This window comes from Delphinapterus leucas, chromosome 3 (assembly GCF_059928025.1).
Source record: "Delphinapterus leucas isolate spDelLeu-1000000601 "Yukka" chromosome 3, BTC_Dleu_Yukka2, whole genome shotgun sequence".
Classification (NCBI taxonomy): Eukaryota; Metazoa; Chordata; class Mammalia; order Artiodactyla; family Monodontidae; genus Delphinapterus; species Delphinapterus leucas.
The window spans coordinates 37,504,384-37,528,650 of record NC_143131.1 but is presented as its reverse complement, the minus strand read 5'-3'; the positions used below and the strand labels follow the sequence as shown (position 1 = coordinate 37,528,650).

At 40.8% G+C, this 24,267-nt stretch overlaps 1 protein-coding gene across 8 annotated transcripts; it reads left to right on the top strand.

The window, feature by feature from the left end:
- Positions 1-221: 221 nt before the first annotated feature.
- On the top strand, positions 222-23,512 carry HMGCS1 (3-hydroxy-3-methylglutaryl-CoA synthase 1). Of its 8 annotated transcripts, XM_089908829.1 has the most exons (13): positions 269-343; positions 1,476-1,502; positions 5,287-5,347; positions 9,983-10,440; positions 10,766-10,891; positions 11,417-11,581; positions 12,758-12,923; positions 13,731-13,901; positions 14,724-14,830; positions 15,679-15,804; positions 16,027-16,190; positions 17,159-17,284; positions 20,950-23,512. In XM_089908829.1, the coding sequence occupies exons 2-12, from the start codon at positions 1,478-1,480 to the stop codon at positions 17,246-17,248; spliced, it is 1,659 nt and encodes a 552-aa protein (XP_089764955.1). In that variant the 5' UTR covers positions 269-343; positions 1,476-1,477; the 3' UTR covers positions 17,249-17,284; positions 20,950-23,512. The 8 variants fall into 8 exon arrangements, with proteins under 8 accessions (XP_022453743.1, XP_022453761.1, XP_089764958.1 ...); XM_022598035.3 differs by lacking the exon at positions 1,476-1,502 and having other exon boundaries at positions 222-343; XM_089908832.1 differs by lacking the exon at positions 10,766-10,891 and having other exon boundaries at positions 263-343.
- The last annotated feature ends 755 nt before the right edge of the window (positions 23,513-24,267 follow it).

Below are 24,267 nucleotides of genomic sequence, written 5' to 3'. Positions count from 1 at the left end.
GCTCTCGGGCCACCACACGTCATTCTCTCACCCCATTTCCTCGGCCCTCCGGCTTTGACCCCGCCCCTTCCCCCGCCCTTCCAGCCACGAGGGAACACCCCAGCGAGTGCCCGCCTCTAGTTTCCTTCGGATTGGTTGAAACCGGACAGGGAGGCGGGCGCTACCGGCCTACTATGCCGGCCACGATTGGCTGCTAGGTCCATGGTCCCGCCTCCCACCGACTCCGGGCCGTGCCGGAGTCTGGTGGGTCGGCGGCTATAAAGCTGGTGGTGGAGGGGAGGCGCCGCGGATTGCATCTTCGTTGGTCGTTCCTTTTCCACGGCCACTGCCCGCTCACATTTCGGTGAGTGTCCCGAGTGGAGGAAGAAACCTGGGCTGCTGAGGCCCTGCGAGCAGGGTGAGGGCCCAGCGGATCCGTGTCCTTGACTAGGCCTGAAGGAGCTCCGGCTCCGTCAGGGTCTGGGCTGAGGCGTGGACCTAGCCCGGGAGGATGGGGCACCGTGAGCGGGGGCCGTGCAGGGCGTCCCCTGTCAGGGACCTGGGGCCGACCGCGGTGGGTCCTAGGAGGGGCCGGGGCCACTGATGTGGGCAGGCGAGTCGCAGAGGGGAGAAGGGGAGAGGGCATTGAGGGCTAGGCTTCTAATGACATAGGAGATGGAGGTGCCAGGGGAGTGGCTGTGACCGCCTTGAGGGGATGGGGGGGCCCACATGAGGGGGACGAGAAAGGAATTGGACTGTCAGGGTGTTCCCGGAGCCTTGGCTTAGGGGTGGACGCCGAAGGATGGGGAAGATCACGCTTAGCTGGAGGCTTGTAGGTTGGCAGGGGGTGTGTCCTCCTGCCACAGATAGAGAGTTGCTGGGAGAAAGGGAAGTGGGCAGCATTACTCTTCGTCCCTAGCTCAGGTGCGAGAAAGCATCACAACCGTGGTTTAACCTGGTTGAGTACTTTGAATTCTTGACTGCTTCGGTCTGTGCTTGCTTCAGGTATCACAGATTCCTGCTTCCCACCTTCCCGCCTCCATATTTTTAATGCCCATTAAGATATATATATATAGGTTTCCTCGGTGTTTTGAAATTCCGTATCTCCCTCCTGCCGGTAGCCTCAGGACCAACCAGACTTGCTATGATGATGTAATGGGCAGGCAAGCACAGGTCTTCAACCACAATAGGTTTGGGTTGAACCAAGGACATTTCAAAGCTTGGTATATGGAGTCTTTGAAAAACGTGTGTCCTGCCCTGACCAGTGGTAGAGAAAGAATCACTCTGACCCACCCTGGAGGAGAGAGAGATTTGGACAACAGGTAAAGTGAGGCTGGCCCGGCTGGTCATGCTCGCCCCGTGGCCTTGGTTTAGGGCATCACAGGCTTCTTTGCTCACCTCTGCTGCAACTCTGCCCTCCTGCTGATGCTCTTGCCAAACTGCTGCAGTGGATGATGTGTTCTGGCTGCTGCTGAGTAACATTTGCTCTGTTTCAGGGATGAATCATGAAAAACAATGGCAAGGTAAATGACAAGATTGAGACAAATGGAAGTGCCTGTATAGTTAGCAGATATTTCCTTCTGAGGTGGAGTTTGGACTTTTATTGCACAGATTTGTTAGAAGGCTAATTGAAAGTCCTTAACCTGTATCTTTGCCAAATGGTTCTTTGCAGCTCGAGACATCTAAGCACTTTGTGTTCTTTATGTTTAAAATTTCAGTTATTTTTCTGTGGATACGGAGGGCAGGGATAGCATATCTTATGGGAAAGGAGAAAGACTTTCTTTTCTGTGTGTCTCAACTTTGTAGGTCTCTCTCCTAAGTTTGTAAGTTTGCCCGTAAATCAGTTCGAGTTTAGTTCAGTTCAATTCTAGTTTAGTCAGTAACCCTAGTTCTCAGAAGGTGTTTCCGACGGGGAGAGCTAAATGGTATTATGTTTAGGGCCATAGAAGGCCACGTCATCTGTTAGACTAATCCTGGGCCTTGTTTTTCATTTTGTTTTTTTCTTAAATATTCCTCCAGGGTGCTTTTACATCTGTTTCTCTTAACTGTGGGATTGATTTTGAGATTTTTTTTTATTGAGATTTTAGATAGCTTTTCTCACAGGAAATGCAAAACCCTGACATTGGTGTAATGTATGTTTCCTGGGTACCCTAGCATTATTTAAAACAGTAGTAAGTCAGTGGAACTGAGTGCAGGGAGATGCACTGGGGTTGTGGATGGAGGAGCTTGATGGGCTATATTTCAGAATCTCTATTTAGTTTCATTTGGAAAGGAATATAGAGCCATAATTTTATGCTGGGTTATTAAAAAAAACCAAATATCATAGAAGGGTGTGATATTTTTGTTTCTCAAGACATATAGATAAAAAAATGTTAGATTAAAAACATGTTACCCAATCTAATGGGAGGGTGGTAGGACTCAATTCCTAATAATTTAGTCAACCCTTAGCTTGTGGTGATGTCCACTTGCTGTTAACTGAGTGTAGTAAGAGCAGTAGAGGAGAAGCTAATCTTCCAAAGCTCACAGGCTTCATCTTTGCAGGGTTCGTGGTTGGGGGTGTGTGCATTTGGGAATGATTGTAAGACCGACAAATGTTCTCTTCTGATTCCATTTGAACTCCTTACATTTTTCAAGGAATAATTGAAACCTACCATTTGCTTTGAACAGCAGCAGTAGAAAGCCAATTTTCTTAAACTCCTGGACACTGTTTGGTGCTGCAGCTCATCTTAAAAGTGATAGTGAAAAGAACTCACTAATGAGGGCTGCTGCTATTGAGTACTTGAATCTAAAAGATTTTTCCTCTAATTATAACTCCAAATTCAGCCCCTCAAAAAATAGCAATTCTGTGTGCCCTTTACTCCAAGGTCTAAAAGGGATTTCAAAAGAATCAAAATATAGCCCTTCTCCCAATAGGAGTCTAAGTATCCAGTATTCTTAAGAAGACTGCCAATAACTAGTTTTCCATTGAGAGTAGAATATGAAGGCTTCAGTGTAGGTGTGAATGACATACCTGCTGTAGGAGTGCAGGGCCCTGATTAGAAAGCTCTAGGAAACCTTCCTGGAAGAGGGAGCTTAAAACAGGACCTTGAAATATGAGTAGAATCTCTGATAAGCAGACCAGTCCCTCTGGGGGGAGGCAGGGTGTCTGTGATTTTTACTTAGGGAACTAGACCAGAGTTGTACAGGTGTGGGCAAGGCTTTCCTAACAGTAGTTTTGCTTGCTTGCTCCTAAGGAGGAAAGGCTCATTCTCAGTTAAAAAGGATTCCTGGATTTCTCTCCTGTAACAGTGAAAAAGATCAGCAGGTAACTGCTTGTGGTTTATCGTGTACCAAAATGTGTACTGGGTGAACTTCTCCGACCATTTGTTTGAATCAAGGCTAACGAGGGAGCCAGAAGGAGGAATTCAGAACACTGAATAAACCCCAGGAGAAAGTTGGTTGGCCCTAGGCGGTCTTATCATTCTTCAGTTTTAATCTTTGCCAAACTCGAAATGCCTATATTTCAGCTCAGGAGTCTCCTCCAAACATGCTTTGTGATAACCTGCCCAGTCGCTTGTGATTCATAAACTGCTCTCTGAGCCACACTGCTTCCCTCTATCACTTGCTCTGAAAAGACCTTCTGTTAGAAATAAGCTGATGACCTGCTTGAGACTTTGGCACTGCTGTTTTAGTCAGGATAGAGAACGCTCCTAGCAATTGCAGAAGAGAATGGAAAGCCTAATCCCTTTCTGATTGACTCTTCCCCAAAGTGGCATTGATTGCTCCATTTCCTTTCCTGGACTCCAGGCCTCTCTTTCTCCTGAGAGCTTAAGTAGCATGGCAGTCCTCTGTGAATCTTCTTTCTTCTTCTGCCTTTCTTTGCTTTCTTTTGTGCGCTGGAGTTCTCTTTCTCCCTTCTCCCTCCTGCTCTCTCTGCCTTCCCACCTAACCTCCCTCCCCAGTTTAAATAATCAAAATTGAAAGAGGGAATATTGGCAGTTCAAGAGAAATGTCCTTGATGAAAATAGTGTCAAATGCATATGCAAATGTGGTTTCAAGAAGAAATATTATTAAGTTATTAAATAGTCTCAACACTTAAGAAGGAATCATGTCCCCGCCCCCCTCCACCATTGAGAACTAGTCCCCATGGAATGCTTAATTTGCAGATTACAAAGGGATAATTTGAGAGAATAAGGAACAAAAAGTTATTTTCTCAAAATGTATATATCATCCTGGAATCAGAGGTTTTTTGGAATATAGAAGTCTTTTCCCACAAACCTCAGGATCGATTTATGGGATGGGGGTGGTGAACTTAATGAAGGGAAAGGAACTAAGTCTCTAAGCTCTTAAATGATCTAATCGTGTAAAAGAAGTAAAGCTTTACTAAACAGCAGCTGAGGGTAGTCTCCAGTTAATCAGGCAAGGGCGGATGCTATATTCACCAACAATTAAATAGAGAGCAAAGGTAATTAATTGTTTGCGTTAAACAGGAACTGTTGTCTCAAGTAACAACCCTTCAAAACAGGTGGACTGAGGAAAATGCTCCAAAGCATTTTGTTTCCACATAATTTAAATGATGATAAAGCTTAATGCTCCTTGGTCTTGATATCAAAAAACTACCTTTTTAACCAAGCACTAAGGGGAAAATCACTTTCTAAATGGTTGGGGCAGGTGAAAGTGACCATGTTGAAAACTAGGAGCGTAAGATTAAATAAATAAAGATAATTAGGTCTTGCTAGAAAGATACATATTTTGTTTGAAAAATACTGAGAGCTAGGATAATAGTAAATGCTTTATATTATTCACATATTTTATCTTCTCAACCATCCTTCACAATGAACTGGGAGGGCAGGTATTAGCTCCATTTTACAGATGAGGAAATTGAAGCTCAGAGAGGCACAAATTGTTCAAGTCACAAATTCCCAAGTGCAGAGCAAGCTCTTGGATGTGTAAGCCTCTTTACTCCAGAAATTTATTAGCCTAGTACAACTCATTTATATTCCTTTCCCCCAATTCTTGAAAACCCTGATTTAGTAAAGAAGACTACAACTCTCCCAGCATCATATTTGGTTTAAAGCCTGAATCAGTGATAGAACTACTCAGTCAGTTCATTACCAGGACCAAACCTACCACTGTAAGAGCTAATAAGATGAGAAAAATGTTTTATAAGCCTTAAGTACCATTTTTTCTAAGCAAAGTCAAACTCTGTTCTACATAATGTAATTGGACAAGGAAATGTTTCTTTGAACTCACTTTGAATTGGAGTCATTATTTGAATTTGTGTGGTGATTTATGACTTTAAAAGAGGTTCTTATTTGAAATTCCTAGTGCCTGAAGGAGGAAACAGAGTGACAGACCTGGAGACTGCTGTTCTTTATCCCTCACACAGGTATGGCATCCTGTCATGCTGCTAATGGAAAGTGCTCCTTTCTAATGGAAGGGGGAAATTTAATTTTTATCCTAAGACAAATAACCATTTGTGTACACCACACATTCTTAAAACCCATGCTAGGATTACACCTTGTCTTTAAACATTAGTTAATGCCATAATGCTTCAGGAGACTGATTTTGTGTTTATGAGACTAATGTTTAAAATCTAGAAACTAATCTTGAAAATAAGCGTTCACTCATAAGAGAAAAAAATCTAGATAATAAAATGTAACCGTATAAACTGCTTAGTCAGAAACAATCACAGGTAAGCATGTGTGCCAATAGTTTTTTCTGAATTACAGCCTCGAAAGATATCCATCAGGGCTGTAGATTGAATGTTTATGTAAGATTGGACAGTGGTTACAAATGTGTTTGAATCAATAACCTAATTATTTGCAGCTATTGCTTTCTTGTATTACCGTGGAGCTCCTCTTATGAGTCTGCTTTTTTCATGTTTCAGTTTTATGATTTCCTATGGTTGTTAGTAATTTTAGATTAGAAGGCTAGTAGGGTCTCATTTATTCAACATCCAGCTTCCATCATATGCCAAGCATTGGGCTGGGTACTAGGGACACAAAGACGAATGGGTACATTTCTTGTTTTCTAGAAGCGCCTTTCTAGTGCGAGGAGGCTGACTTTAAATAATAGCGGATAAACTTGGAATAGTTTTAAATAGCATCTTATCAAAGCTCGGATGTGCATTTTAGAAAGGTTAGCGTAGGACAGGGGAGAGATGGAGGCAGAGAGCTCAGTTAGGCGGCTCTGGGGACTGATGCCGAAGTCCCTCCCTGACGAGCCCTGCGGAGCTAGGTAAGGGCTGCCCTTGCATCGGCATCCTCAGCTGATTTCTCTGCTTTTTTGCCTTTTTTTTTCTCTTTATCCTTTTCCTTTTCCAGTTGTCTTTCATTCACAGATTCAAAAGATTCTCAGGGGATCATATTGGTCCCTTTTGTGTCCTCCTATGCAGGAAGCATTCAGAAATTGTTAACAAGGCAAGGCTTCTATATTATCTTGCTTTGCCAACTCTGGAAGTAGGACCTGGAGCTTCTTTTGTCCACCAATGGGGGTGAGCCTTCACTTTAGGAGAACAGACTTGGGAGTCTTCTGTTGGTACTTGTTGGAAGATAGCTTTGGAAGGTTTACAGAGTTCTGTGGTAAAAGTGTACCTTTCTTCTCCTTTTTAAAGATGAAATTTAAAAAGAATATTTACATCTTTTTATTGGAAATACAGAATCCCCATTATCCTGCTTAGATTTTTTTTTTAAATTGTGAACACAATGCTCTGAAAAATCATGAAGTACCTTTTTTATCAGCAAAAGATTAAGAATACATGCAGGTAATTTTTTAAACTGTCAGATGTTTAAACTGTATTCTATTTAGAAAACTTTTGTGATATTTAGAATAGTGAATTAACCAGAATATCCCATTCTTTGACTAAAGTTAATGCTATAATGTGAACATACCAGGTCTTTAGCTGGCCTTTTTTTCTTTTTTTTTCTCTTTTTCTAATTTTTCTGGCCTACTTCAGAGAGCATTTGAGAGCACAACATAAGAGCACACAACAGGATAGTTAAAAGTAAAGATTATAGACCCTAAACTATATCAATCTTTTTGTTGTTCAAAATGCCATGAAGAAAAAAAAAAAATGCCATGAAGGCAGTTACTCCCTGTATTAATTTCTCGCTTTTTTTCTACTTTTCTCACTCTCCCTCAATTTCAACCAAAAGGTAAATATTTCAAATTAGATGGTGTTTTACCAGGAATGTAATGCAAACACCTTGGCTGTCAAAAATCCTCAGAGAACGAGCAATATTGACTGAGTTAGACAATGTAAAAATTTTTTCCACATCAAGATCAGAGGCATGATTCGCTTTCATGAGTCGCTTTGATGGGTAGTTTAGCTACCTTTTTTTCCCCTCAAATGAAACAAGTCACTTATTTAACTCTAGGAGGCTTAAAAATAGAGTTACACCTTATTTAGTAAGTACCAGTGACTGATCAGAGCTAGTTAGATTATGGTAAATATGGAGTAATTCTGGAATTAAAGCCTTCTTTCTGGCTTTTCATAAACTGGTTTATATCTTCAGAAGATTATATATATATTTGTCCATTTTATTTCCAACAGCGCTGCAAGCTGTTGGGCCAGGCAGGGAAAATTATACTGTCCTCAGCATGTTTAGAGCGGTTTGAAGAGTTGAAAAGAATCTAAAGGTTAACCTTGTGGGAAAGGCTGGGAAGGTAGTTAATCCTACTGCCTCTGCTTTGGTGACTTAAAGGGTAGCATATAGGAGGGGTTCTTCTATAAGTATGTGGACTGTTTTTGTTTTTAACACTAGTTGAGTTTTTTTCTGTGGACTATGCAGAGGACTTTAACCTATTTTACTATAAACTTAGAATCTGCCTTATGACATATTAGATAGTCCCTTTATGTCTTCATTTCAACTTCAGTGTAGCAGAGTTTAGATTATCATAAAATTGATGGGTTTGCATGGAACAGGGGAAAGATAGGACAAAGTGGAGAGGTGCTTCTCTGTTCACTTGTGTATCTGACAGTGAGTGATTCTGTCAAGAAATAAAACAGTGGAGGCTAGAAATCTGAAGTCATCCTCAGTACTTCATCCTTTTCCTACTATCTAGTCAGTCACAATTTCTGCCAATTTTCTGCTTCCATATTTTTTTGAAGCTGTTCCTTTACTCTTCATGTAGTAATTGATCTAGTTAATGACCTACATCTCATGGGGCTTCTGTATCAGCTTCCTAACTCAGATCCATTCTCCACAGAGCACCAGTGACTGTGTAAAATGGTGACTCTCAAACTTTTCTGACGGTGACCCTCAGTAAGGAATCCACAATTGCAACCCAGGATATGTGTGAATAATTGAGACAAAATTTTCATGAAAAATTCTTGTATTTAGAAGGAAGATTTTCTTAAGACCTTTGACTTAGATCTTGTGATTATATTTCCAGGTGCTTATTTTTCAGGTTTTAATATACTCATACCTTGATAACCTATGGGCTAAGGGTAGATCTCATGATTTAAGGACAGCTTCTCTGCTTTAGATATTTTCTCAAGATTTCAATAATTAGCAACGCACTATGGCAATAGTCTGTAATTTCATTATCCCTAATGCTACACCTGAGTTGGCAGAGTGGCAGAGGACAAATGACATAGATACAGGATTTGCCTTTTGTCAGTGGCAGCAGCAGCAAGAGTGTGGGGCTTTGGCTGTAACTCAGCAGCAGAGGTGCTGGGACCAGGAGCTCTGGCAGCCTCAGTAGGAATGTGAGCTCATGGGGTCTGAATAGTAACCACCTTCCTCCCCTTTGCTCCTCTGGCCCAGCCAACAAGTTGGTAACCATTTCCCTGTATTAAATCCTCCTCTGTTAGAAATATCTAGAATAATTTCTCTTTTTCTGATTGATACAACCTCTAAAGAAATTGAGGCTCTGATAGGTTATGTGACTTACCCATAGGCCATAGCAACACTCTTGAGTGGCTAGCACATTTTCTTTTTACTGTTGGTAAATAAATCTAGACACTAGTTTACAGTGTGGCAACAGTCCAACTTTTTAAGGCCCTTTTTAAAACAGAAAGGGTTGTTTTAAGAGGTGTTATCTAAGATGCCACACAAATAATGTGTGGATTTTCAGTTTTCAAATTTGAATCTGTTTTGGGTTTTTTTTGCCTGATTTAGAAGCTAAGTGATAACCTTGTGATTTTATCATCATTTATTGCCTATACACCAGCTGTAGAAAGTATAGAATATTGACTTTTGACTGTTATGGGTCCAGAAACTTGTCTTTGCTTTAAATTTTAATCATTTGGGTTCTGGGTGGAGGCTTCTTTGGAAAGCTGGGATTAAAATAGCAGGGGCCTTGAGTAGATTGCTATGGTAGACTTGACAGTGTGGCTTTTCTACTTACTGGTATTGTTTAGATCAATAAAGACTGCAATATTGTTTGATCTAACAGTTTTAAAGTCCCATAAAGTCAATAGCTATGAATAATCAATATACCTATGATAAATGAATGAATGACTTTTTAAAAACTTTTTGAGGGGCCAGGAATAGATCAGATACTTGACTTCTGATTTGTGGGCCTTATTACTAAATTGTCATTGTATTTTATCTTACAGTTCTTTACAACATAGAAGAATCTTATTTGAGTTTTCTTTACCTCTAATAATCATATTTTAAATCTAAATATATCCAGCTCTGAATAAAGTGCAAGCCTTTCTAAAAGATGATAATTTTTTTGTTTTGTTTGGCCTTGCCCTGGGGCATGCAGGATCTTAGTTCCCCGACCAGGGATTGAACCTGTGCCCCCTGCGGTGGAAGCGCGGAGTCTTAACCACTGGACCACCAGGGAAGTCCCTAAAAGATGATAATTTTAAATAATAATGGAGTTAATAATAACTCCAGTCATACTATAATTACTACTTTCACATATTAAAATTGACCCCCTAAGTAAATTAAACTTAGAAATTAATATTTTAGGTGATAATGAAAGTCTCAATGTTGATTTCTTAAGTTTGAACTTGACAGTCTGCAACCTGTAATCTACAACAATGTTTTTTCTGTTTTTCTTTCTAAAGTCCTTTCACCATGCCTGGGTCACTTCCTTTGAACACAGAAGCCTGCTGGCCAAAAGATGTGGGGATTGTTGCCCTTGAGATCTATTTTCCTTCTCAATATGTTGATCAAGCAGAGTTGGAAAAATATGATGGTGTAGATGCTGGAAAGTATACTATTGGCCTGGGCCAGGCCAAGATGGGCTTCTGCACAGATAGGGAAGATATCAACTCTCTTTGCATGACTGTGGTCCAGAATCTTATGGAGAGAAATAGCCTTTCTTATGATTGCATTGGGCGGCTAGAAGTTGGAACAGAGACAATCATCGACAAATCAAAGTCAGTGAAGACGAATTTGATGCAGCTCTTTGAAGAGTCTGGGAATACAGATATAGAAGGGATAGACACAACTAATGCGTGCTATGGAGGCACAGCTGCTGTCTTCAATGCTGTTAACTGGATTGAGTCCAGCTCTTGGGATGGTATGTTACATATTATTCCAAAGAAACTCTCCTTGAAGGTGAAAACGCCCAAATGACCTTTAATTAATGCCATATGCACACTTACCAGTTATGCTTGTTTGAACGTGTTCAGAAAGATAGCTATGACTTTCAGCTTATCTGAATTATGAATTGGTTATCTTTATCATGTAGGACAAAATTATCTACCAAAATTTAGTCAGAATTTTTTTTTTCTTTACCAAAGATGGGGAAAGGATATTCTGGGAAAATATAACAGATTCAGTTTATATGTATGATATTTAGAGTGTTGATCACATTCTTGTATATAATACAAAATATTTTTCAGGACGGTATGCCATGGTAGTTGCAGGGGATATTGCTGTATACGCCACAGGAAATGCTCGACCTACAGGTGGAGTTGGAGCCGTTGCTATGCTAATTGGGCCTAATGCTCCTTTAATTTTTGAACGAGGTGAGTGTCTGGGAAAGCATTTTGTTTAGTTTGTACAATATGCTGAGAAATTCGAAAATAAAAATAGAAGCTAGTACTTGGTGTTCATTAAATGCAGGCACTACCTGCTAAGTGTTTTATGTGTATTATCATATTTAGTCTTCATAGCAATTGTATGAGGTAAGTGATGTCATCCCCACTTTACAGAGGAGTAAAATGGGTTTAAGTTGGGTTTAAGTAATAACTGGGAGACATAACTTAGCCATAGTCATACAATAATTTGTTTTCAGTTCAGTAGAGCAGTTATGATCTCCTGGTTAGGTATATGAAACTTGCATAAAATGTTGTATATCAAAAGAGTCTTAGGCCTGTCCATGGATATTGTTATGCTTCATTTGAATTACATGTTGGTTTCACCTTGTGACTTCTATTCTGTGAGTAGTGAGTTGACTAGATTAAAGGGAAGTTGCCAGGTGATGCAATATGCTTACTAACATACATCAGAAAGCAGAGATACATGGACCTCTTTCTTTTTCGTTCTAATAGGACTCCGTGGGACACATATGCAACATGCCTATGACTTTTACAAGCCTGATATGCTTTCTGAATATCCTATAGTAGATGGAAAACTGTCCATTCAGTGCTACCTCAGTGCATTAGACCGCTGCTATTCTGTCTACCGCAAGAAGATCTATGCCCAGTGGCAGAAAGGTGGGCTTTATCTATTTTCCTCTGTTTTGGTATCTGTTGAGGGCAGTATAATGTGCCGACTGTCTTTAGTGAGAAACTACATCTTGGGCATCCTTCATTAGTGTCTCCTTAAACCATTTTTTTCTCACCCACCAAATAACATAGTTTTCCCATAGTTTCTGGGAATGTGTAATTTAAGAGAACAGGTAAACTTTCCAAATGTAGTGTATTTCTATAAAAATACTTAGGATGACTTACCCCCAGTAAGAAAATCAAAAGTAGGGTAAAAGAAAGTAACTTGAATCTTGTACACATTCTGAGAGAGGTATTCTCGCAAGGTTTTAGTTTGCAACTGTGATCCGAAGAAAACTCTAATGAAAATATATTATACCGAAGTGATCCCCCTGCCCACATAGTCTTTTTGCACTTGACCTGTGAAGTCATACTTGCTTTTTTAGTGTCATCATCAATCTCCATCTTTAACCCTGAGAAAGTTCTTGAGGTACTGAGAAGGACAGTATTCGAATTAGTGCTATTAAAACACACCATAGCATATAAAGTATGCTTTTTCCATAGTCCAACTTTGCTTTATAGGGTTTGTGAGAGAGGGGTAAAAATAATATTCAATAACAGATATTAGGTAACATAGTGGCTTTGCATAAGAAGCATTCTTGAAGTATGTAAAATATCATACTGTTTGCCAGTATTTAACGATACAGTGATTTTCTAACTTTTTACTAGGACCCACAGTAAAACGTATCCTTTACATTGTATGTGCAGTTAAATGGAAACTAAAGTGTCATGAAATTTCCTGCCCATGCTGCGGGTTATACAGTTTGCTATTTTCTACTCTAGTCTGTTTCATTAAAAACAAAACACAAACAAACAAACAAACAAAAACCTCTTAATTATTAAGGTTAAAAAAATATATACTGGCCCTGACCCACTAAATTGATTACACAACCCACTAATGGGTTGTGATAGTTCAGTTTGAAAACCAGTAATACAGTAGTGTATAGTGTTCTATTTCTAGATGTCTTTTTGATAAACATTTTAAACTATAGAGATATTTCATTATACAGTGTATTTTTGGTTGCTGCTTAAAGATATAAAAACATCCCAGCCCTGTTCTAAAATCAAACTTCAAAAGTTAGTGGCTTAAATGAATTTCATAATTTCTTTGGATTTCTCTTTCAGAGGGAAATGATAGAGATTTCACCTTGAATGATTTTGGTTTCATGATCTTCCACTCACCCTATTGTAAACTGGTTCAGAAATCTGTAGCTCGGATGTTGCTGAATGACTTCCTTAATGACCAGAACAGAGATAAAAATAGTATCTATAGTGGCCTGGAAGCCTTTGGGTAAGAGGAATTATGATTTTTTCCCTTCTATGTGAGAGTATTTTTTATATCTGTGAAACCAGTATTTGTACAGACATGAAAATTTTAGTCAAAAGAAGTCATCTTGTCTAACCTATTTATGTAATCACCGAAGAAGCTGAGTCCCAGAGAGGTGGTCGCTTACCTACATGAATTCTTTAGTCATTTCTACTCAGATTTTCTGATTTCCTCTTTTTAGATCTGTTGCCATTGTCACCATAATAATGTAGCCCCACAAGTGTCTGTATTTATACAGCAGCCTCTTAACTCTTCTCCCTGCCTCTCCCGAGCCCCTGTGCCCATATCCATCCTGCACATAGCCACTGCTGACGTCTGCTTTCATACTCCTTCCACGTTTTCCCCACTTCTAGGGCCTCCTAGTATGCTATACCTGTTAAACTCATTCTGTTTCTCCTTTCCTGTGTCTCTTCTCCTTCTGATAAAATTCTATTCAACTTTTTAAGACTTGGCTCCTATAATGTGACTTTTCTAACTAAATGGACATTATTATGGACTTGAAATAGTAGTATATTCTGTTTGGTGATGACAGCTTTAGTGGGTTATTAACCCATTAGAATCATGTTGTTTTAATTTGATTAAAAAACCTTTCAGAAAAAGGACCATATATGTACAACTGTTATATCTTACCTAGCAATTAGCATACTGCTACTTGGTTTTTAATAAATGGGAAATCAGAATCATACACACTTATAGTTAGGTCCACTAAGTAATATAATAAAAATACAGTCTTTGAATAACGTAAGATTTTCTTTTTTCTAAATCTTTCAGGGATGTTAAGTTAGAAGATACCTACTTCGATAGAGATGTGGAAAAGGCATTTATGAAGGCTAGTTCAGAACTCTTCAATCAGAAAACAAAGGCATCTTTGCTTGTGTCAAATCAAAATGGAAATATGTACACATCCTCAGTGTATGGCTCCCTTGCTTCCGTTCTTGCACAGTAAGTATAAATTTCCGCTGATTCACTCCCCTCGTTCGGAGATGTTAGATTTCTAAGACCAGATCTGGTGTCAGGCATGTTGGTGGCAGGTCGCAGAATGGTATTTTATTTCCAGGCTCTCTAGCCTATTGTCCATTGACTTGAAGGAGATATGGGATGAGGGTACAATTATTCCAGAGTATTTAATTTCATACTTGCTTTCCTGACTATTGTTCTCATGGCCTTATTATTCTTTTTGTTTTTAATAAATTTATTTATTTATTATTATTTTTTGGCTGTGTTGGGCCTTTGTTGCTGCATGCAGGCTTTCTCTAGTTGCGGTGAGTGGGGGCTACTTTTTGTTGCAGTGCGCAGGCTTCTCATTGCGGTGGCTTCTCTTGTTGCAGAGGCTTTAGTAGTTGTGGCACGTGGGCTCAGTAGTTGTGGCTCGCGGGCTCTAGAGCACAGTCTCAGTAGTGGTGGCGCATGAGCTTAGTTGCTCTGCAGCATGTGGGATCTTCCCAGACCAGGGCTTGAACCCGTGTCCCCTGCATTGGCAGGTGAATTCTTAACCACTGCACCACCAGGGGAGTCCTGGTTTTATTATTCTTGACCTACAGTTGAACCCCAGTTGGCAAATAACTTATATTAGGACATGATAACTTTCAAAAACCCCATCATTCCCAGAGAGATGAGAATTCTTGTTTTCGGTCTGCTTACTGTAATAGTAAAGCTTTAGGTTAGATCCCTGGGCTTAGGATGAATTTTATTCCAACTCGTGGTTTTCCACCCATTGTAGTTGGATCAATTAAACTTTTTAATGTTTTTTTCCCTCCTACACAGGTACTCACCTCAGCAGCTGGCAGGAAAGAGGATTGGTGTGTTCTCTTATGGTTCTGGTTTAGCTGCCACTCTGTACTCCCTCAAAGTTACACAAGATGCCACACCAGGTAAATGCTGAGTCTTTCAACAAGAATGTCTTGAGAACCTACTGTGGTAAGGTTGACTTAGCAGGCTTCTCAAGTGAGTGCTTGAATCTGTCCCATAGATCATTATGACACTTTAATCTTCATTACTTCTTTCAACATACTCTCCGAAAATCTGCCTTAACTGGGTAAAGGGCAGGATTATGTCTGAGTCAGAATATCTTTCCTTCCTTCCGAGTCAGAAAAAAATGTATAATCAGCTGAAACTTTTTTATTCTAATGGCGTAGTGTGACTTTTCCTTCTTTGGCAAGTAACTTTATTTTCTCTTTTATCTCATTTTTAAAGGATATGTAGCCAGAAGACGTAGGTAGAGAAAGGGAAGCATACCTATTTAAGGCAGGTGGCTTTTGAGTCTTCACACCAATGATTGAGTCTGATCATATGAGTGCATAATACCAGGTCATTTCTTCTTGGTTGGTTTACTGAGTTGTCTAATGTTTATAAGGGTATGGTCTTAGCTGTATTTAAGGACACTTTTGTGCCTTCCCTGAGCAGGGAGGAGCAAAAATATGGAGAAAAACTGATGGAAGACTTGGCGTTACTCTAAAACTGTACCGTAGGTTGACTGTAGACAAGTTATTTATAGTTTCAATCCCACCTATTTCCTAGCTTGTCTACTGGCTGATACGGAACAAACGTTTAGTGAGAGGTCAACGGAAGCTGTGCCAAATAAAAGCTTATCTTTTAACTAAACAATAGCCAGTAGTTCTGAAAAAATGCAAAGTTGTTTTTTTCGTTTGGCAACATTTTGTTCAGGCTTTGGGGCATGCTATTTTTAGTCTTTCAATGTTGGAATTATTTGCTATTTTAGGGTCTGCTCTTGATAAAATAATAGCAAGCTTGTGTGATCTTAAATCAAGGCTTGACTCAAGAACTTGCGTGGCACCAGATGTCTTTGCTGAAAACATGAAGCTCCGAGAGGACACTCATCACTTGGGTAAAAATATTAAATTGTTAATACATACCCAGAAGCCTATTGGAGGGCTCTAATAGCATTCAACATGTGATGTATCAGATTAGTCCAGATATCTAGGCGGTATTTGGTACATACCTGATGTTGGTGAAAATTATGGGGAAATAGCAAATTTTATCTTTAGTTTTATTACCAGATGAGCTGTATGTCATAACTAATTTTTCACATTCTCCGCCTTTCCTTTAGTCAGCTATATTCCCCAGAGTTCAATAGACTCACTCTTTGAAGGAACATGGTATCTAGTTCGAGTAGATGAGAAGCACAGAAGAACTTACGCTCGGCGCCCCTCTCCAAATGATGACACTTTGGATGAAGGCGTAGGGCTTGTGCATTCAAGCACAGCAACTGAGGTAAAGAAAGCTCATTGTGTTTGCTTCTGGGCTTTGACAGGGTAAGAAATTTCTATCCCCAGATCTTAGGGCTTAGGGGATCTAACTGAGATTTAGCAACTTAAAGGAATGTCAATAAAGCAGCGTGATTCAGAGCCAGGGCTCTGGTATTGGATTCTAGCTGTGCCATTTTCCAGTTGTATAAAGTGCTTTGCAGTTAAATTATTAGCATTTTTAAGTGCACACTAAATACGAGGTTTTGTTAACAATACCAGAATTTAAAGGAAAACTGATCTAGAGAGAAGGCTCACCTGTGGTGTGTGTCTTGGTGAGAGATGAAGTAGGGGCAGGGTGTTGAGCCCCTCACATCCCTTCTCTCAGCCTACTGTCTAATCTGTCTCCAGTTGTCAAGAAGGAACAGAAATAGCTATGATTTGAATTCCTATTACATGCTAGCCACTTTTTTCATTTTCTAATTAATTTAATTTAATTTTTAAATTTAATCCTTAAAAGAACCCCCTTGACTTAAATGATACTGTGCCCATTTTAGAGATGAGGCTGAAAAAAGTTAAATGACTTAACCAGGATCAGAGCCAGCCTTCAAACTGAGGACTTTAAAAACTTTGAAGTTATTAATCTTATCCACTCATCACAAATTTGCTAAATGCATAGTCTTGCTCCTTGAGGTAGCAAGTCAAGCCACAAGTGTTTGAGTTGCAAACACAAGATGTGACAAGTGAAATACTGGGTATGGTGGATCTCCGTGTCCTTCCTCTCACTTGCTACACGGATAATTGTATAATAAATTCACCATAAAGTAAAGAAGAGATATTTAGCTCCCTCCGTGAAAAGTTATATAGAATATGTATTGAGCATAAGCCTCTCCAAAGTTGCCCTCTGTCAGTTTTCCTATTAGAACTTTAATTAGCAACTTGACTCTTCCTTAAAAAAAACGCTAAGAGGCAACAACTTTTTTCTTTTGATTTTAGCATATTCCGAGCCCTGCTAAGAAAGTGCCAAGACTCCCTGCAACAGCAGCAGAACCTGAAGCAGCTGTCATCAGTAACGGGGAGCACTAAGATACTTCTGTGAGGTGGAGGACTTCGGGGCGGGGGGTATGTATGGGAACGGTTGGGGGAATGGGTTGTCTGGGGACAATTTTAAAGGATTACATGTTGCTTAAATTTTTATGTGACTGACATGGAGCCTGGAAAATTATCGTGTTCTTGGGAAAGTCTCTTTGCTCAGTTTCCTAACATGCTTCCTGTTGTGGTTTAGCCAATGCTTAATGTACTCGAATGATGTTAAGGGCTCTGTAAAACTTCATACCCCTCTGGCCATTTGTATGCATGAAGCTTAGTTTTTAAATGTAGTGTGATGAATTGTGCACTTCTGGCAAAGAAAGCCACGGTACTAGTCTCCAATTTTAATTTTTTTAAACACGTAAGAATTTTATACTTTGGACAAACAAGATTACTGAAAGTTCCTGTGGTTTTTGAAAAAAGTTTCTGGTTTAGGGAATGTGGTCTTAATGAGATATGCACAAACCCTGTTTAAAAATGGCAAGACAGACATACTCTTTTTCTAGAATTTATGAATCCTAAAGAAGGAGAAGAGTTGGGACAGCTACACTAGTTCTAAAAACCGTTGCTTTAAATCCAGGCCAGCAGTGATGCGTTACTGTAATGACCTCTGTGAACAGAGAGATGCTGGCATTGAGCAGACGTCTGGCATAGAAAACATGGATGTAACTCTCGGTCTGCTCCTGACTCAGTTCAAGGTGTATTTTGCGGAACAACATTGAGATGTTATTGGAGTTGTGTATGAGGAAGTTGGTGGTTGCAATCCTTCTTTGCACCTTATTTTGAAGAATAAATAAAACATTTTTATGTCTGCCTTTTAAAAATTTAAAACAAAAAGGAAGGATAGGGGCAGGGCATTATTATTAGGTTATTTCTGATGCTTCAGTGTTATAAATTCAACTTAAAGACTGACAACCGAAACTCATGTTGTAAGTATCCTTTTTGGTTTTTGTATCTGTTCAATGAAAATTAAAAGGTACAACCGAAGTTTTTACATAGTATGACCAGCCAAAAAGTATCCCACTTCTCAAGGTCTGGAAGTAGGATATATAAAGCATTTTTTCAGACTTTCACCTTAAAAAAGAAAAAAGAAAAAAACCAACAAAAACCATCATATGGAATAAATAAGAAGACTGGTTAGACAGTTTTGTAGATCTTTTTGGTGCTGAACTATGACATGAGCCTTATAGATTGTAAAATAGAGATAGTTGGAACTAATGTACAGAACTAAATTTTTTAAAATTTGCCATTGAATTCTGTGACGTTTCAGTTATCTAAAATAAACTTACACAAATATAAAATGTAAGTTTCAGATTGCAAGGTAATATGTAATGTAGTGTTTGTAAAATACTCTTTGTCTAATATTAACTAGCGGTGTTTTGATTTGTACAGTCATAATTTGTTAAAATGACTTCATTTTAACATCCACGGATGTAGATTAATAACTTAAGTTCAGATTTAAAGATTGGTGGGAAAATGGTGCATGTAATACTTCTGCAAGTATTGGGAGTTCGGTATGTTTTGAAAAGAGTAATTTAACTTTTGGGGTGTCAGGAAATGGGTTTTCTCAAAGTCCATTGCCGGCAATGGGCAGGTCTACTAATACTGGCACAGAGCATAAACTGTACACCTTATTAACAGTGAGGTGAGTAACTTTGAATAAAGTTTTAGAGAAATATTTCAGATATTTGAGTATTCTTTTTTCCCTCCTGAACTAACAGTTGAGGCAAGAAATCAGCTAATATGCTATTTTAAAATACAGTCATTCATTTCATTTCAGTCCATTAATTCACTAACTCATTAATTCATTATTCAAAAAATGTGCAGACCTGATATAAGCAAGGTACTCTGCTTCCATCAGAAATAAAGATTTACAAGATATATGGTCTTGCCTTCAAGGAGCTATTTGTCTAGTATGGAGGAATTTATACTGATGGTTTATCATTCTCATACTTCAAACAAAGAAATTAACTCCCAAATTGGGTGCTAAGCATGTGTGAATTTTGCTATAAATATTTATGAAGAGAGTTATTGTGTTTTCCTAAAAGCAACGTAAGATTAAGGGTTGGCAATTAAACACTAAAAGCACATTTTACAGCCAGTATAGAGCTGCCATCTAGAGCCTCCAGCCTGAGGGTCTTAGGTTGCTGGTGCTCCCAGAGGTTTTACAGAGAGAATTTCTGCATTGGCAGTAATATTGGACTAGATAATCTCAATCCCTGTGAACTCTTAGGACTGTATGAATTGGGAATTAAACCAGATTATTTTCTAGTACTGATCAGCTATTTTATAATGCTGTCATGTCTAGATTCAATATTTAGTAATAATTTCTTTTATTTTCTGGGCCAGTCTCCAATATCTCTGGGTCATTTAGAAGATTTGGCCAATGTTCTCTAATTCTACAAATTCTAGGATCCTGATTAATATGGCCTTAAGAATTCTATCCTTCCCCTCCTCCTTTTTGGAATTTGTGCACTTTTATTTTTCAGCTTCTGGGTTTTGTTTACTTCATGAACAGTGACGAGTATGTTTCAGATTAAGGCTGACAACTCAAACAGATGCAACAGCTCCTTTTGGCCCTCCTGTGGCTTAGTTGAAACACTTTATCTCTTGTCTGCTGTTCGAAATGTCCTGGCACACTAAAGTGGAAGTGAAGAGAGCAAGGAACGTAACAGGGTCTTTAAACAATTCACAGCTATGTAATCTTGACATAAAAGTGAACACTTTCTTTAAAATTTCTAGCAACTGTTCTTAATTAAATCATAGGTTCCTATTTTTTTCCTAATTGGTGGTGGAGGGAAATAGTTGACCTGTGATTTTTTTTTTTTTTTTTTTTTCTCCTCAAACTATTACAAGCGTGGTACTGTGGAGATGAAGATTATGAATACCAATCCTCAGGAAGTTTATATGTCGGGGTTCTAGCTTATAATTATAAAAAATGCATTTTCATTTTAAATGTTTAGAAGTGAAAAACAAGGAATTCACCTTTTTTTTTGTCTTATATCATCACTGTGCAGGCATCTACAGTAAAAATAATGAAAGTTTTGATCTAATTTTGCAAAAGCTTCCCTTTGCCTCCAGGTTTTTTTACATGCTATTAAACTAGCACCTCCGACCCATCTTAGCAAAACCTTGTTGATCTTTGGGGGGGTCTCAGCTCAAGATCTGCTTCCTCCCGGAAGGCTGCCTGGACTACCTTCGTAGTAAGCACTTCTCACCCTATGTATCAAATTCCTTATTCAAGCTTGCAAAGTCCTGAGGGATCTGGCCCCTGCCTACTTCAACTCAGTACCACACCCACCAAGGCCTACTATGTTTTCATCCACCCTGCCTTCTCCGTTCCTCAAACATGCCAAGTTTATTCCAGCCTTAGAGCCTTTGAGCTATGCATCAGAAACCTTGGGCCCACTTGAGGCCTTCTTTGCCCTGCCTTCTCCTCTAGCCACATTTGGGGCAATTGCTTCCATGCAGTCTTTGACCAGGATCTCAGAGAATATGATAGTACCTCCCTCCAGATTCCTGCTACACGCCTCCCATTTCGGTCTCTGTGTTGCGGGGTGCTCATAGAAGTCATTCGGAACTCATAATATGGCCCAGGAGTGCAGAGAAAGTTAAGTTCCCATGGGGCCACCCTTAACAATAGTGGACCCTTACTTGCTGGTTAGATAAATGCTTCCTCCTTTCATTCCCCTGGGCAGATAGTTCTGAGAAGCATTCCAGAAGGTGCCTCAGAAGATCCTGCTGAATCAGCTACCAGTTGCCTACAGCCAGTTGGGCAACACATCCTTATATTGGCTTGCCTCTTATTTTTCACTCCTGCGTCGTGGGATCATTTCCTAAATAAATGACTTACATGCAAGCTCTTGTCTCAGGCTCTGTTCTTTTGGAGAATCCAGGCTAATACGATTGGTACCCAGAACACCCCTATAAAGCAGACCCTCAGGATAGGTGGTTGGAGCGGGTTTACTGACCAGTCACGGCAAAAACCCCATTGCTGTTGGTAGTAGGCAGAATGATTCCCACCTCTGATCTCCAACTCTGGGACCTGTGAATATGTTATGTTACATGGCAAAAACAGATGTGATTAAGCTTGAGGACCTTGAGATGGGGAGATTGGATAGGCCCAACCTAATCACAGGAGCTCTTAAAAGCAGAGAGCCTTTCTGAGCTGTGGTCAGAGGGAGATGTCACTATACAAGGGTGAGCAAAGAGATGGCCCATTGCTGGCTTTGAAGATGGAGGAAGGGGGCCACGAGCCAAGGAATCTGGGCCACCTCTAGAAGCAGGTACAAGCAAGGAAATGGGTTCTCCCCTAGTCTCCAGAAAGGAACCCAGCCCTGATAACACCTAGATTTTGGCCCAGTGAGACCCACGACGGACCTCTGTCTCACAGAACTGTCAGATAATAAATCTGTGTTGTTTTAAGGCACTACATTTGTGGTAATTTGTTAAGACATCAGTAGAACACTAATGTGCTGTTGGTAAGAGGGTGCAGACAGCCCCTGGCTTGCAGGAGCAGCACAGTTACTACCGAGGCTGTCATCTAGAGGTATGGGGGTGGGGGGGAAGATGAGATACTGGACCATGCAGCACCTGCGGCACCTGAACGGGAGAAATACTGGACCACGCGGCACCACTGCTTCCCTGGTGGCGCAGTGGTTGAGAGTACACCTGCCGACGCAGGGGACACGGATTCGTGCCCCGGTCCGGGAAGATCCCACATGCTGTGGAGCAACCAAGCCCGTGAGCCATGGCCGCTGAGCCTGTGCATCCGGAGCCTGTGCTCCGCAACGGGAGAGGCCACAACAGTGAGAGGCCTGCGTACCCGCAAAAAAAAAAAAGATAAAGCCTCTGGATTTGGCTAGCTTTTGTTAAGTGTTTTGGAAGCCTGAGGGGGAAAAATGACAGGTTTAAGTCGGCCAACTATCAGCTCAAGGCACACCGAAAGCCCAAGGGCCTTTGTAGTAACAGTTAAGGAAAGGCCGCTCTCCTGCAGCAGAGAGAAAACTACCTAAAACAGGCGCAGGATCTCATTGTAAGGCTGGCTGAGCTGCAAAGGAGATAAAATATTCAGTCTTGACAATTCTCCTTTATTAAAGTCAGGGCCTCAACAGCAAGAGAGTGGGACACGGCAGCGTAAACAGGGTGGAGGAGCCTGCAAATGCTGAACACCAGGATTCCGCGAGTGTGGGGCTGGCAGGGGCAGCTCGTACTTCCTTTCCTGAAGAGCCTGCCAAGGCCTCTGGTGAGGCAGATGCCCGAGGAGGAGGATGCTTGAGCTCCTCAAGATGCGCTTCTAACACCCTTATTCTCCAAGCCAGGAACCAGTCACGCCTCAGCACAGCCTGAGCAGAGAACTACAACTGCTGTCAGGGAGGAAATACTCAGACACTGAAGTAATTGCAGAACCTGTCTAATATGCTACCGTCAGGAACTGGGGGAAACGTGTGAGTGGCTCTTGAGGGTAGTGAGCCAGGGATGGAGGTTGAGGAAAGGCTATAAGGCAGGATAACGGAGAGTTTATTATCATGGGAGCATTTACCCGTGACTTGGAGTGAAGGACACCTGAAGCTGGTCCTAATATTACTGCTGAGATAGCTACTGAGGTTTGGACATGAGTCTGACATACAAATGAGGTCTGACATACAAATGAGGTGGAGTGAAGGACACCTGAAGCTGGTCCTAATATTACTGCTGAGATAGCTACTGAGGTTTGGACATGAGTCTGACATACAAATGAGGTGGAGATGGGGAACTGCTGTGCCAGGATTAAGGAAAGGGTCAGAAAATTCCAGGAGGTGTGAATGTTAGAATGGATTCATTATGTGAGTCTAAAGAACCACCTAAGTTCCCAGGAGGACACTGCCTTCACACAGGTAATAAAGACTGCACTGGTGGGGCTTCCCTGGTGGCGCAGTGGTTAGGAATCTGCCTGCCAATGCATGGGACACGGGTTCGAGCCCTGGTCTGGGAAGATCCCACATGCCGCGGAGCAACTAAGCCCGTGCACCACAGCTACTGAGCCTGTGCTCTACAGCCCGTGAGCCACAACTACTGAACCCACGTGCCACAACTACTGAAGCCCGTGCACCTAGAGCCCATGCTCCGCAACAAGAGAAGCCACCGCAATGAGAAGCCTGTGCAGCACAACAAAGAGTAGCCCCCGCTCGCCACAACTAGATAAAGCCCGCGTGCAGCAATGAAGACCCAATGCAGCCAAAAATAAATAAATAAATTTATATTAAAAAAAAAAAAAAAAAAGACTGCACTGGGGAGGGGGCGCCAGCATCTCCAACAAGATCAGTGACTCCTGCCCTCTGCAGGCAAGGGGTGACAGTAGGAAATGCCAGTCATGGAACTGGGCATGCAGGGATAATGGGGTTCCAGAGTGGCAGAGGCCATGTGTCGTTACTTAATTGTCAGAGGCGAGGTGGACATAATATAATGGACGGTAAGGCTGGAGCGGGAGTCAGGGTGCCTTGATTTGCAGGGCTTTGTGACAGTGGCTAAGAGATCACAGAGTCCTGAGGGACAGTTCGCTAGACTGTTACTTGTATAGCCAAAAGAAAGAAAGAAAAGAGGCAAGCTGGTGGGCAGACCCATGAAGATTCAGGTGTCTGGTCACACTGATGAAGTGTTTAGAGGACCAATGACCTGAGGCATGCCCACATATGTTGCACCTTGTACCCCTTAGCGCTGAGATAGAGGCACAGGGTTTAGTAGGCCTATCTGGGTTTTGGAAGCACATGTATTATATACTTGGCATATTCCTCTAACCCATTTGTCGGGACTGCTGGTTTCAAGTGGATGCCACAGAAAAAAAATCGACAGCAGTTTCAGGCTTCGGTGCAAACTGCATTGCTACTCTGACTGTCTACGTGGTGCTTAAGAATATGGTGTGGAGTCTTTTTGGCAACCGCTGTATAAGGTTACAGCACAGCCCTGCAGGGTCCTGGAGTGAGGCCATGCTTTCTGCAGCAGAGAAATACTCAGGATCTTGGTGTGTTTCTAGGCTC